Source organism: Sinohyriopsis cumingii, chromosome 15 (genome assembly GCF_028554795.1).
Source record: "Sinohyriopsis cumingii isolate HCF-2022 chromosome 15, ASM2855479v2, whole genome shotgun sequence".
NCBI classification, from domain to species: Eukaryota; Metazoa; Mollusca; class Bivalvia; order Unionida; family Unionidae; genus Sinohyriopsis; species Sinohyriopsis cumingii.
The window spans coordinates 63,945,061-63,961,220 of NC_142975.1; the positions used below are offsets into that span (position 1 = coordinate 63,945,061).

General features: G+C 36.6%; 1 protein-coding gene across 1 annotated transcript in view; it reads right to left on the minus strand.

Moving 5' to 3' along the window:
- Positions 1–14,912, minus strand: part of LOC149781951 (cell surface hyaluronidase-like) — a 29,291-nt gene extending 14,379 nt beyond the window's left edge. Inside the window, exons 1-3 of the mRNA XM_089935043.1 lie at positions 14,874–14,912; positions 2,187–2,403; positions 1,489–1,643 (exon numbers count right to left, since the gene is read on the minus strand). Coding sequence (XP_089791169.1) covers positions 1,489–1,643; positions 2,187–2,403; positions 14,874–14,912 — 411 coding nt within the window. The remainder of the gene's footprint in view (positions 1–1,488; positions 1,644–2,186; positions 2,404–14,873) is intronic.
- Between the last annotated feature and the right edge of the window lie 1,248 nt (positions 14,913–16,160).

A 16,160-nucleotide genomic window follows, 5' to 3' on the forward strand; every position in this document is an offset into this window, starting at 1 on the left:
CTTTCTGGGAAATTTATATTTTCTTTCATGGAAATAGCAAAGATGTAGCAATCGCTATTGCAATGACATACTACAAGGAAATCTACTTGTGGAATAGCGTGGGACCTGATGAATTATCAGTCTGGTTGGTAGGTGCAGATGTTGTCATTCGAAATTGCTTTACTGTGTCTGAGTCATCTGGTGTGGAGTGTTGTTGTTGGACAAAGTTGAGAAAACCAGCATGACATAATACATTGATGATTTTGTGCCGGCTTTGCAGAGAGTATGGATTTCTGTAGCCAGCGATGTGTATAGCCTGTGTGCCTCGAACTATATCAAAAAGCTCAACGTCGTGTGTGTATGTGTGTGTGCGTGTCTCAAAATGGTTTGGTTTTGTGTTATTAGAGTTGCAGATACCTTCAATTGCTTTATTAGTGAATTTCGTTATGATATGTATTCGTTGTTTTCGGTTGTTGTAGGTGTTGATGTTGTTAGATTTTATAACAACTCCGTAAGGCACAACAGAAAACAGCAAAGGTATCTTCATTGTAAAAGAATTTCCTATTGCATGAACACCATGACCGAGACGACCGGACTGAGATAACAAAACTGAGATAAGACAAATAAGCTTAGCAGAACAGCTAGATTTCTTTGTCGAATCAGTGAAAAATAGATGGGATGAAATACAAACACATAACAAAATTAATCGTAAAGATCAAGCTAGATGGATGGAAACGTAGAGATGGCTAAATAAGTAAACTGTTAAATATATTTATATTCTACTTTGATTTATAGATTGTTGAGCATCAGTCAAGGAATAAACATATGCACGTTAAATGCACTTCAGAAAAAACTAATTTACCGGTTAGGAATATTCCTTGGAGGAAGACAATAAATAATTCTAATAATTAGCATGATACTAAACGCTTTGATTGTGAAAGAATATAGGTAAATAAGACTCTGATGTCAGTTATATTCGGCACTGGGAAGAATAATTTCTTTCCCGTTTTCCGATTATTCTATCAAAACTGACCAGAAATGCATCTGTACATGCACCCAAAGATAAGTTACGATAAAAACAATATTCTGGTAGAGCCAATAGCAGATATAGGTCTATTAGTGGTTTGACTTTGACCCCAACACTGGCTTGTATCTATCATTGAGAAAAGGTCTTTGTCATGCACAATCTTTGCGAAACAAAAGACCAAATATGATCGTCCGACCTCAATTGGTTAAACAGGGTGTAGAATAAAATTGCGTTTCCAAATTACCCATAACAAGGTCAGACTAATCTAATCTACTTCATATCAGGGCTGTATACGGAATAGAATCATAATATACTAATTTTGCAGTAATGAAAAACCAAATAAGATCACCCTCTCTCAGACGGTGTTGAAGACAGTTTGGTTACAAGGTTGCCATTCGGAAGAACGCTTAAATCGCGAATGGACAAGAATGCTACAAGACATTGAAGAAACATCTACTGGATATTTTCAATTGTACACATACGCTATGATCATAAAGAATTCCGTTTGATTTGGAGAGCTTCTGTAGAGTTCCATCCAGTTTAGTCCAGGACAACTTTCTCTTGCCATGAACCTCCAGTGTACCACCGCTCTTCACTAAAATTGACTTTCCGATTTCTGGGAAATCACCGCGCTTTCCTGTCAAAAAACACAGAAAAATGGGTAAATGGGTAAATGAATCGATATTCGTCATTGTTATTCGTCATTGTTGTTATCGGTCCTCTATATCCTGTCCGATATAAGTTCATCTACTCATCTCTTGCACTTGCATTATTTCCTGTTTATTCTCCCCCAACATCTCTTCTAACATCACACTAATACGCAGTTACGTGAAATGCAACCTATCATACAAAAACTATGGTAGATATATTGCCATTAACTTATTTTCATAAACAGCCATTAGTCTGTTAGTCGTAAAAGTAATATACGATGAGACTTTGACGCTTGAACCTATTACGTACATAATTAGCATTTGAAAGTTTCTATACGTTTGCGTCAAAGATTAGATCACACTATTCTATTTTGTCTATCTCATCAATTTATTTCGCCATGCTTCTTCAACTCTTTTGCATCTAATCTAGTATTTATTATTTAGACGTAATATGCAGTAATATCTTAGATATGAATAACACGCAGAACAATTAAATGAATCGATGACATGTTGGGAAATTCAGTTCTTACCGGCAAGTGTTACATGAACGTTTCCTTGATGAAGACAAGATTCACTTCCAATGATGACCTCTCCTGATATCTCTATAAAGTTTACTGTTAGCGTGATATCCACGTTAGGACTGAATACGAGCTTCCCACTAGAGATCACTACAATGCCTGTCAGGGTAAGGGTTGATTCATCTAGGAGTATGCCCGTATCGATTGTCACATTGGCGCCAACAGCTGGCTGAATAATAATAATAATAATAATAATAATAATAATAATAATAATAATAATAATAATAATAATATGTTGGAAAGCATATATGCTATAGGAGACAGATATATATATATATATATATATATATATATATATATATATATATATATATATATATATATATATATATATATATATATATATATATATATATATATATATATATATATATATATATATATATATATATATATTGGATGACATCAGTAGCAGATCCATAATACCTAGATAATTAAAAACGATATTATACATTGATGAGATGATTACACCGGTCAACAATGGAAAATTATCACAATATGTCCGATGTTCGCTTGATATACCCCAGGCTCACGAAGGATAGAAATATATCGATCCGTTTTGTAAATTTCATTTGCTCATGGCATTCTTGTTTCTTTATTTTCTACATAAGTAGTAATAGGTGATACCCTACGGACAAAGGGACTTCTATGTTAAATTTACGTGGTTGTACCCTACCTACAATGGGAATTTAACATGAGGAATTTTAACATTGGATGTATAGGGACAATGGATTGGGACTGTCTAGGGTCAAAAATGTTGGGACTGTCTGGCATCAAAAATAGTGGGTTTGTATAGGGACAATAGGAATGATGACGTCACGGTGGCAAGAATGTTAAATTCCCATTGTCCGTAGGGTACAACCCCACCCAAATTTAACATAGAAGTCCACTTGTTCGAAGGGTATTACTACTTACCTCTCTTGTTATTAGTGTTCAAGACTAAATAGTCACGATCTCTTCAGAAAGGAAAGTCTGCATGAACATTGAAATATTTCACAATGGCGAGGTCACAATATCAAGTGATTAAATAACAGGCTTAGTCTCACTTGCTCGGCAGCTCTGATGGGTGCTAAGCATATACAATTTCCATTTTGCAATACGCTAAGAAAATATCTCCTGGCAACACCTAATAATTACCTTTAGCTGCAATGAAAACTAACGCCTAGTATTAATAATGTAGGGCAGCCACCCTAAGTGTTACAGATTTCCCTTAGCATGCGAGAAAAGACACAACCGAAATATTTCATACGTCTAATACAGATTTATACACAGATGTGACTTCAGACTACAAAATAGGATCCCGCTATCAAACGTTATATCGAGTCAGGTATCTTACTATAAAGTTAGCACATAAAAATAACTTGAATACAATTGTTATATGGTATAAAGAAATTGGCAAAGTACGTAAATGTTAATAATCATTCGGTTTGCGAATAGTTAGTCAGATCCTTCAATCTATCTGTCTTATTTTAAAATTAATTGCAGACTGGTAAATGTGAAAATGTGAAAAAAAAACTTGTTTCTATTGATCTTGTTTTCAGGTAGATTTCTGATAGTTTTCACACATTGCTACAACCATCATCATTATTCTCATCGTCGTCGTCGTCATCATCATCTCATTCATAATATCGTGTTCTTTTCGTAATAACGTATACCATCTATGTTCAGATGTTGCAATGATGTTCACATCTATTTCTTAATATCTGAAGCCTCTTGTGAGTAAGGTTTCTGATTTTGTTTTATTTTTGTTTTCCATTTCCCGTCGATTTTATCAATCTTGCCATCTCTTATAGATGTAAACGGGTTCGCCACTTATTACGTTTGAATACCTATCTGAAATCTCCTTACCAAACTGCCTTTATTGAATGTATGTATGCATTATAGCGAACATAACTGTTTGTAGCCAATAAAAGTGGTACGGTCATTGAAGAATAATGGTGTTGAAGACATACTAGTGGTGGTGGTGGTAGTGGTATCCCTGCTCTTTGCACAAAAATTATAAATTCTCTTCTTCATATTTAAAATATGTAAACCAATAACCAACCAAAGCAAACAAAATGGATTCTAAATCTGCCTCCCCTTCGGGGTCGATAGCTACCGCATTTTGTTAGATAACACCTATGCTCGCTGCATATATAACCAAATTGAAACAACAATACAACCACCATAGTCGATTAAATGTAATACTGTGAACGCAGACATGTTTGGAATTGTAAATGATCATAGGAATAAAATGTTTCTGATAATTAATTGTCCAATAAAACACATATTTTGATGTTTTAAGACTTTATTTACACCGTTTAAAGGCATTTGGATTAAACGATGTTAAAAATGCAATCAAATAACAAAAAGAAAAATAGAAAAGACAACATTACCTTTCCTGAAGACCACGTTGTCGGATCTGACCATAATTTAAGAGATGCATCTTCATGTGGACAAGTGGCTACAGCGGCCGTTTGTTCATGTGCTACTAATAGCAGGAACAACGCCAATATATGGAACGAGATACGACATAATGCCATCATCAGCGTTCGGTAGTATTTTGCTAGATAAGGTTAAGGTGCTTGTATTTATACTGAAGTTTCCGATCGCTATTTGTGTGCTTTGCCACGTGTCTGATGACATCATGTTTCGCTTTCTTTCATACTCAGCTAATAACAATGTCATACAAATATTGGGTCCGGGTACTGATGTACCGTTCTGATGCACACGTGTATCAGACGTAATCACCTCGGGCGATTCGTTCAATTTAGTTTAATTATACTTAACAAGAAAGCGTTATGGGCTAAATAAGTTAGCCTAGATACGTGACATACGACTACTAGGTCAAGTTTCGTCTTGCTGATGCTTCATACATTTCCCTGATAAACATTTGTTGTTCTAGCAATCAGTGAGGAGGGTTTCAGGGGCGTACAATAGCGATTTTATTAGTGTCTTATACCGATTAGGGTGTGTACGATATTTTATGGTTTTGTGCCGCTAGTGTGGTTTGTGAGAAGATAGTAAATTTTGTTGATATCATGAAAACTGGCCTCAAAAATTCACTCTGATATTTCAGGACTTTTCTTCTTGTTGCATTCAGAGAGAGAGAGAGAGAGAGAGAGAGACAGAGAGAGAGAGAGAGAGAGCACTCCAGGAGTAGCTAAAAAGAGCGGCATAGACGCCTTATGGATTACATGTTATGAAAATAGTTTGGAAAAACATTATTACAGGTTACTGTACCATTATAACCCAAATGGAAAATTAAAACTAGTCATGAAAAGATGTTTCACCGTGGGAACGGAACATTGCGGATGACAATAGGGCCTCCTTTGGAAGTCAATAGCATGTTTCGGTTATAAATCACTTCCCCCGAAAAGAGTTTATATGCAAGCATACTATTTGTATTAAAATAATGTTAGATTTTCTTCAGACGCACACGTACTTTCTTTGTTTGGTTTGATTGGGCAATACAAGGATAACATCAATTTTATGAGCAATTTTGGTTGTCATGAAATTGCCAGTTTAACAACGTCAAAAGATTTTCTATTAATAGCTCGAAGTGATTTCTTTGAATGTCTTAGTACGAGTCAAACAATCTTGGCATCATTGTCCTTGCTGCTGTTCTTGCTGTTGTTGCTTTTGATGTTATAGATATTGTAGAAAGTATATGTCTCTTGTTCTTTGGTTTTCACAGGTAGGTTCGATATAACGCTCTTATTTCTTTATGTTCGGTCCGAAACTGATGTAAGAGATCCACTGTTACACTAATTACACATTATTGACTGCTGAGAGTCATCGTTTTCGTTTCTTGCGTCATCGTCTTATGTTGTTGTTCGACTGAAGTTGATTCTTCCTCCTTCTAATGTTGTGTATAACACAGAAATTATTCGTTTGCAATTCATTGCATTATGTCGGTACCCTCCTAAATTGTTGTGTGGCAAAAGTCAGAGAAAGTTAAACTCAGTAACTTGGTTAGAAGTAGAAGCTCTGACAGTAATGTTACTGCAGCATGTTTTGATTTGATTGCAGTGACATGAACCCTAATATGCTCAAGACGGTTTCTTGACTTTCTCATAGTTGATCGTATAAATGCTATTTTTGAAAAATCAGAAAAGGACCATGCCTAACGTCATATCACACACTGAACACAGTATAATACTTATATATGAAAATAAGAGCAAACACCATTCAGTCATACTATATAATATGAAGCAAGATGAGATAAGAATACTGTCTGATATCTCTCGTACTACATATGGGTAGACAAAACATGGTGTTATAAATGTATCGTTTTCAATGATGTTAATATTATAGTTAAAAATATAATTGGTCCCTTTTAAACAACAACCCAATAAAATAGGTTTTATCCAAGGGATTAAAGATGTCGTCACATATATGGGCTCGGCTAAAATCACTGGTACTAATATATTTCTAATATCTGTAAAATGAAATGATATTTGTCTTCTATATGACTGTTGTCTCATAACATGTTCATTGATTATCAAGGATATCATTATGCGGAAATTTCTGTGTAATTAAATTATGGACCACTCATGACGAAACTATCACTTGTGCAATATTTATAGGTTCCTGCATTTGTATGGGAAAATATGAACGAGCTATTTGGATGGAATAATGTACGACCTTCTGACAAAACGAGTTCATATTTTCACATACAAATGCATTAACCTTTTTATTATATGCTCATTTTTTATTCTACAAGAAACAACGTAAATGAATGTATGCCGTATTCCAAGCTAAATACACAAGCTCATATTCATCATTGCACAAATTATCATTATTACTGCGCACATAACTCCGCCCAGATAAATTTGAACTTAGCCGCACGCTCGACATAACTTTGGAAAGAAAATGGTGCGTCTAGTTAAAATTGAAATTTGGAGTCATATTGTGCATGAATGTGCATTGCAAGAACTTTTCGATTTGATCTCGAGTGAATAGACTTTGGTATTATTCTCGATTCTAGGAAATTTCGTGATTATGGACTGGATTTGTATGCGACAATTCCACATGAAATACATGAGATTGAGGACGCTAAGGAGAAGCCTGTTGACATCTGCAAATGTGTTTCTGTTTCTGTCATTGAATGTTTGAAATCATAATGTGGAAAATATTTGAAGTCTTTCATTTGCAATTATCAAAAGGACGCTATGGAATTTAATGTTTTTTTCATTTTGAGTGCAGTAAGGAGGATGTAATTGCAATTATCATCGAAATTACAGTACAATTTCGAAATACGTAATCAAGATTGAGAACCTATGACATGGCTCATGTAATTTGGATTTGCAGAATTAAGAAAATACATTTTGAGGAAATTCAGGATACAAAACTGTAAGTAAATTTTATTTTGCCATTCTTATCACCAGCTAAAGAAGAGAGTATATGACTTGTCACTTGTATGTTATTTGTAAGGACCAATTCTTGCGTCTGTTGTATACTGTAGCTAGCCTAAATCCGAAACATTGTATCAACGCGGAATGTGCCAAAGCAGCTGGTATGTGGCAGTCCACGAAACATCTGTTTTAGTTCATTCAGAAACAAATTTAAACAACCACAACGTAAAGAGCCCCTTACGCGAGTGTACATGATTTATACACAAATCAGAAGTGCTGGCGTATGTATCCATTGTTTGTTTACAATAGAAAGCAGTTCCTTTATGCATATGAATGCTATATGTGTATTGTCGCGCGGGTTCAATATCGGGTAATACTGCACGATTCTGACAATGTAAAGTTAATGGGGGAGAAAATGAGCATATAATAATTCCGTGTGTCTACAGAAAATAGAAACCATCCTGAAAATATTGTGCTTTATAATACTGCTCTAACATAAAACACGATGGCTTTCGGTACATATCAGAGACAAATTGGACAGCTTCATCAGTGCAAGCAGATACAGAAACAACGAGTATGCTTAATTAGGAAATTAGACTGTCTCACTTTAGAATTCATTCATTCAGTCGTTCTTCTAATTTTCCTTTTAGCTGAATATGGTAATGATTTGATCGGTATACATTACTAAGAGTATACAGGAGCTATAATGTTGACAAATTGGAAAAGTGAACTCATATATGATCGGGAAATTCACATATTCATTCATACAATCAAAACATTATTTAAATAGACCGATTGAGGAAATCATATAATTTGTTACACTAGCATCACCATTTGAAATATACGTGAAATAACTCAGCCGATATGGATTCATTCTGCAATATATGATGTATATAGAATATATTATGAATAGTAGCAAGATAACAAATGTGTTACAAGCATACTCTTCCATTTACTGTCCAAGTGAAATTCATTTGAGTAAGAATACGCGTTTTCGTCCTAACATAAAATTAGTCATATCACTATCTTAGAAATCACCTAGATAAGGAAAGCATTACAACTCTAAACGGATTCTTTTCACATTAGTTACGTCTGCTAGAGATAAGGACAAAACAGGCATACACCTTAAACATCCGCGAACCAACTGACTTTTCTTCCTTTTTTATTTTGCAAATGATAAAATATTGTCCTATAAAACTGTGGCATTAACGTAATAAATAGAAAAAGGTTCACAAAAGCACATATATAAACTCTTGCGCAAAGCGTCTGTCGGTTATTTTCAAATTTATATTTAATCACAAGGTCTATATTTCAAACACAAACGTGTATTTTGTGTACATATTTTCCACGTGAGGGTCTTGGGGGCGTTCCTATTTTTTAATTTGTTTGTGATGTTTCCAGCTTGCTGTTTCTAACCAATAGCTAAATATCATCCTTCTTCATCCAAGTTCCTCTGTTACCACGTGAAATGGGATAAATATCCATGTATTCGCTTCCACGCGCAAGTTCAGGCTGTGATTATCACGACAGGAGAAGCTGTTTATGATCATATACTCTTGGGTGTTTGATATCAATTTCTGCATCAAATATGCACTTTCTTCATCAAGTAGTATATATTAAAGCAGTCGTTTGTGAGTCAGACAATAAAACGGTTTGGGACAGTTTTATTGTGAACTAGATTAACTGTGTCCCGAATAGTGGCTTAAATATTTGCGTAAAGTTAGTTAACAGGTGCGATTTCTCAAAACCAAGTGGTAGTAATAATTTAAAAGGCAAAATATTAAAATCTAGTATTTTAACGTCATCGACACACTATGTCTCATTGTTTGACGACTATCCATCCAGTAACGTCTATTCTCACCCCGAGGCACCAAAAGTAAATGGTTGACTAAATATATTGTCCATTTGCTCTTAAAACTTGAGTAGTTACGTTTCATTTGTTTAAGTTCTTGCTATATACCTGTTCAAAATAAATATTGTCCTTACAATTCTCAATAACACAATGCCTGGGATTACTACTGGTGACAAGGGCTTAACATTTATCAGTAGAAAAATGGGTCTATGAGTTTGTGACCTATAAGATTGTCATATAATCCTTGGGAACTAAGCGATCTACCTGGAGTCACCGAAGCCTTTAGGTTACTTTGTGAGATAAACAATGATTTATTGAAATTGCAAGTTTAAACGATACTATTTTCACGCATCAGCGAACGCAATGTTTACTCTCTTAGCGGGTTAAATGTATTTTGGTTCACACGTGGGTCACAATTTATCCGAAACAAAATATGGACAATAACATGTCCCACACACAAAAACATTTGCGTCAGATGTTTTAGTTTACTGCCAATTATCTAACTAGATACACGTTCTAAAAAATTTTTTTAATAAAAAAAATTCGTCGAGGCGATTTCGAGAAATCTACTGCTAGATGAAAGTCGATTAAGACACGTGCCGTGAAAACATTATATCTTTAAACCGTTTCGACATGGAACCTTCTTTTATATTTTCTCTCTTGGGGATAGTCAACTCTCGAACGAAGTCCTGACGAATTTCGTCGATAGCAAACTGCGATATAAGGTGCGTTCGACGGGTACCAGGTACGAAAAACACGCACATATTAATAGACTGAATGAAAGAGTTTGTACTAACTGAACTTCTGATTACAGGATTTTGATTTCAACGCCTGTTGAACAGTACGAAAGTAGTGATCCGTTCTAACAGTAGGAAAATTTGAGAAAAAAAAAACTTTTCAGCCTATTTCTAGAACATTGCGGCTAGATAAAGCAATCAGAACTCTACAGATGCTGTAAGATTATATCTTACGTTTCCATTTGAGCCAATTCGTCCCCTCTTTATTAGGTTTTTACATGGATCCATCTTTGATATTTTAATCCTAGGGTATAAAGTCCACTAACCAAGGACGTCCTGACATTTCGTCGAGAGAAAACAGCGAAATAAGGGCGCATCATGGTGTAACAAGCTAACCGGGTGGACTTTTCGGATTCACAACAGAACACTTTTGGCGAAGATATAACTACAAGGTTTAAAAATGGATGACTTGCATGAGCAATTGATTATGAATATGTGTGTGTATATACAATCCGAATATTGGATTGAATTAACATAAGAACGCACAGACTTGATGAAAAATACAAAAAAAAAAAATAATTTTGCAAATACAGAGACAAGGGGTGAATATTTCACAACGATTTGGTAATGAAACGTTGGATATAGTTTACTCAGGTAGTAAAAGATGTAAAATTTTACTCAAGTAGTAAAATGCATTCACTCAGGTAGCGAAATTATGGTGACAAGAAAGAGGGACAGATATACAACTTATCAGTCCTGAAAGATACACTGGGTTTTACGAACCCTAAAATTAGCCCACGGCTAATAAATTACATATACGGAGACACACTCCGTCATCAGTACACGTTTTTTCAGCTCCACGGCTGCTACAGTTCAGCTTCACAGCTGCTACAGACTCTGGACACTCAGAAGACTGCGAAACACTCGGAACACTCTGAACATTAGACCCTACGGACACCCGAACGTTAGACACTCCAGACAACCCGGACAGTAGACCCTCCGGACAAACCGCACTGTAGACACTCCGGACACCACGGACAGTAAACACTCCGGACACCTCGGACAGTAGATCACTCCGGACACCCCGGACAGTAGACACTCCGAACACCCCGGACAGTAGACACTCTGGTCACTCCAGACACAAACACTCCGGTCACTCCAGACACATACACTCCAGTAACATACAGAGACACAGACACTCTAGTCACTCCAGACACAGACACTCTGGTGACAGAGAGACACAGACACTCCGGTCACAGACAGACAGCTGAAAATATATCCAATACCGTGTATCATACAGGACACGGGTATAATAACACAATGACGTTATACACGGTAAATTATATAGATTACATTATCAGCACAATAATTACAAAATGACAGGTTCAAAAATAAACCTAATCTTGCTCGATAAGAATCCTACTATATTAAACAGTCTTTTTTAAAAATGTAGCTTGTCATTGCTAATATAAATCCCTTGCTAAGTAGAAAACGAGAATAGAAATATGTGTATTATGCTGCGTAAACCAAAGCTATATAGCAAAGATTAAAAGATAAACGTGGTAAAACAGTACTTATAGCTTATAAACTAGAAATTAATAAACTTACATACCTCGAAAGCTGGATATGTGCACGTTTTTGAAGCAGACTGACTGCTGACAAGACTATTTGGTATTGTTAAGAAACTTACGTACGGTAAAGTATTTATACACAAACATAGTCTGTGCATTATATGCATTGGTTCGTCCCATCGAGAGCACTTCGCACGTGCGGCATGGGATGAACCGAACTTACTATTTCGAAACACGACACAATATACACAAATCATCCTCTGGTATCGTTGTAACAAAAAACGAAACCGGAGTACATGTATTCAATAAATAAAAGAATTTAATTCCGTGACAGAACCTCCCCCCCAAAAAAAGTGGTAACACTTTTAGAAAAATCACGGAATGTGAACATAAACAATTGTTAAAACTTCCAATTTGAATAGTGAACGAAAATGATCTGATAACTACACCCTACTTTAAAACTCAGCACCCACATTTTCCGATCCTCGAATCGCCTCGATCCGAAAACTATGCGGTTGCAAAGACAACGCCCAACGCACCAATCTTGCATTGCGACCTTTGCTTTGTTCAAGTATAAGAGCGGCTGATGGTCCGTTTGGAAAGTAAACTCCCTCCCGAAAAGGTACGTATATAATTTTCCTATCCCCTATACTAAGGCTAGGCACTCCTTTTTAATTACTAAGTAGTTTCGCTCCTAGGGAGCAATTTCCTACTTGTATAAGCAATGGGCAATTTCATTCCCTCTTGCTCCTGTATCAAAACAGCCCCAAAACCCGTATCGGACGCATCAGTCCTCAGCACAAACGTTTTGTTCAATTCTGGCAACTTTAACATTGGTGCACTTACAGTTTCTGTTTTAAAGCATTAAATGCTTTTTTCCTGGCACACACCCCAAGGAATTTATTCAGTTGCCCTTTCCTAGTCAAGGCTGTTAATGGGCTGGCAATAGCCGCAAAATTGGGGACACATTTCCTATAAAACCCAATCAAACCAAAGAAAGATCGTACTTGTTTTTTATTTTCTGGTCTAGGTGCATCTTTGATTGCTCCTATTTTATCTGGGTGAGGTTTCAACTGACCTAATCCACTCACGAGATGTTCCAAACACTCTAGGCTAAAATACCCTATACTACATTTGGGTGGGCTTAGCTGTAATATTTGCAGTGTGAAGTCTATCGAACAGATCCCGTAATACTTTAACATGTTCATCCCATGTATGTATATAAACAAAGATATCATTTACAAACTGTCGACGTTTTCCATACCGTTTAATAGTTTGCGCATGAGACGAACGCATGACGCACCGGCGTTGACTAAAGCGAAAGGCATAACTTTAAATTGATAAAGACTTTTCGGATTCGCGAATGCCGTTAACTCCCGGGCATTATAGCGATTGGTATACGCCAATATCCCTTGGTAAAGTCTAATTTGGGGATGCATTTATGACCTGCCAAGTTCGAAAATAAACTTTCCATATCTGGCATTGGTTCTGCGTCGAACACGGTGATTTTGTTCAATTGCCGAAAATCAATGCAAAAACGGTTCTTCCCGTCTTTCTTTCTGACTAACACAACAGGGGACGAGTACGGGGAACTGGAAGGTTCGATCACTTCCTTGTCTAACATTTTCCCCACTTCTTCGTTGATTGTCTCTCGCACATTAAAGGGTATTGGATATCATTTAATCCTGATCGGCTCTGAGGTATTCAACTTGATCTCGTGTTGAATCAATCCAGTACAGCCCGGTTTGTCCGTAAACACGTCAGGGTATTGGGACAAAACCTACAATATTTGTGCACGCTGACCCACTGATAAACCCGGGCATACGTTGATCTGGTCAATACCTTCTTTCCCTACGTAATTGGGGTATTCAAGGGGCATTTCTGTCCTGGAGACGATTCCGATTCGTCACACGACTTATCCTTTATCACCGCTACGCATACTACATTCAAGACCCCTTTATCCATTGTTTGTCTAGGTCTTTCTAGATAGAGTTTAAGCATATTGACGTGAAATATCTTGGACTTACCCTCCACGTCAATGATATAGCCCATTTCGCCTTTCACCTGTTTGACTTCGTATGGCCCTTTCCATTGGAATAGCAGCTAATTTGTATTCGTTGGGAGAAGCACGAACATCAAACGTTTTACTTCGCGTTCCTCTGTTGTAGTACTTCACGTACCTACAACTAGATTTCGCGAGTTTGCCTTGCGTCATTCGACATGTACGCTCTAATCGTTCGCGCAGATCTACTGCGTATTGGTAAGTAGTCTTGACTTCTTCGTCCGCGACTTCGTCTGACCACAGTTCGCGTAAAATGCGCATAGGACCACGAACTGTCCTACAGTACAATAGTTGAAACGCGGAGAAGCCTAACCTTTCATGAGGAACCTCACGATACGCGAACAGAATTGCGTTCAGATACCTATCCCAATCCTTAGGTCTTTCCGCACACATACTAATAATAAAAATAAGGACTTTGTATAGCGCCTAATCTTTACTAAGCGTTTTACAACATTAGACAACACCTACAAAATAAAAAAACATATATAATGATACGATTACGAACACAAACACCATGAAATTAGAAAACATAGAAGAAAAAAAACATGCTGAGTTTATTTAAGGTAGGAAACATTATTAGGTCTTTAAGTTTGTTCCGTCGCAACATTTGCTTCAACGTCGCGTTGAATTTCTCGACCAACCCATTGCACATAGGGTGGTAGGGTGTCGTGCGCAACTGTTTAAGGGACAACAACCTTCTAATTTCTGCCATGAGATCTGAGGTGAATTGCGCTCCACAATCCGTAAGAACCTCTTCGGGCACTCCGACCCTGCTGAACATGTCCTCGAGCGCTTCGGATACACGTTCGGTTTCAATCCATGGCAAAGCTATGGCTTCGGGGTATCTGTTAGCGCAATCTACCAGCGTCAAGATCAATCGGTTTTACCGATCTGTATGTGGAAATATAGGTCCCACATTGTCAAAGGCCACTCTTTTAAACGGAGTATCTATCAATGGCATTTGACCTAACGGTACTCTAGTTATCCTGCCCTTAGAGACAGTTTTCTGGCAAACTTCGCACAAGCGACAGAACCGCGCTACGTCGCTATTGACACCAGGCCAATACAATTCTCTTAATACCATCTCTGTTGTTTTCTTCATGCCTAAAGGACCCGCCATACTCGACTCCTGCGCGACCTCGAGTACATGCGACCTGGATTTATGGGGGATCACTAGTTGCAAGAACTTCCTATCAAGTGTAGAGTATTCTCTATACATTAAACCTTTCCGAGTAAGGAATTTAGAAGAACCCCCGTTCTTACTCTTACTCACGGTACCCGATAATGCTTTCTTCGCGTTTGCACGTAGAGACGCGTCACATTTTTGCTCATTCTGAAATTCTTCGTGGGAGATATCTGTAATGGCTTCCAGTAATTTTAATTTGCGTAAAGGTTTGTTATCTTCCTTTCCTGAGCCCTAGTTTGCACTGCTTGGATGATCGGGAATATGCTGTAAAAATAAAAGAATAAGAATTTACGGTTTTAAGAATCAAAGCCAAAAAACAAACTCCAAGAATAATCCACGAATAAAAGTTTAGAAGTCCTAATAATAAAATGTTCTAATGATTTCAAGTTCGAGTCCCGATGAAGAATCCAAGATGGAAGGCGATGACGTATGCTGTATCCTGTTCAATGTTGTTGTCTATAGCTCCTTGTAGAAACGCAAGAAATCCCAAAAATATTTTTACGAAATGTCTTATTTCAAGAATTATGTATGAGCACAACATCTATTTTCAGAGAAACGAATTAATCTTTTAGAATCCAAATAATCTGAAGAAAAATTAACATATAATTCAAAAACTGGCTACAACAGAAGGAAACGACTTGACATCAAGCGTTTTTATGCCCAGACTGTGAGATCGATCTCTAAGCATCACTATTAAATCTAAGTAATGCGCAATTTTGGAAATGTCTAATTGCAAAATAGAGGATCACGTGATCATGTTTATATATAAAATATCACGTAGCCCCTGTATCCTTATTACTCCGAGAATAAAAGTTGTTTACTTCACTAAAAGCTATTTACAAGTCGCGGGTCATATATCCAAAACAGCCACGATCTCAACCTTATTATTCCCACAATAAAAATAAATAAAAAAATAACTTGTTCGCGTGACTGTTACTAATTTTAAAGTAAGACCGACAACCAGGTCAGCTTTATGTTTACGAAAATGAAGAGTCAAGGTCAAACTATTTTCTGGAAAAAATACTATTTCCTAGTAAAGGAAAGAATATTATTTTGACATATAATGACATTAAAAAATTAAAAGATTTTAAAGCTGACAAATAATTAAATAAGATATAAATTAAGTCAAATATAAACAACGGTGCTCCAACAGTGGGAAAATGTTAAAGAAAACTAGTCGAG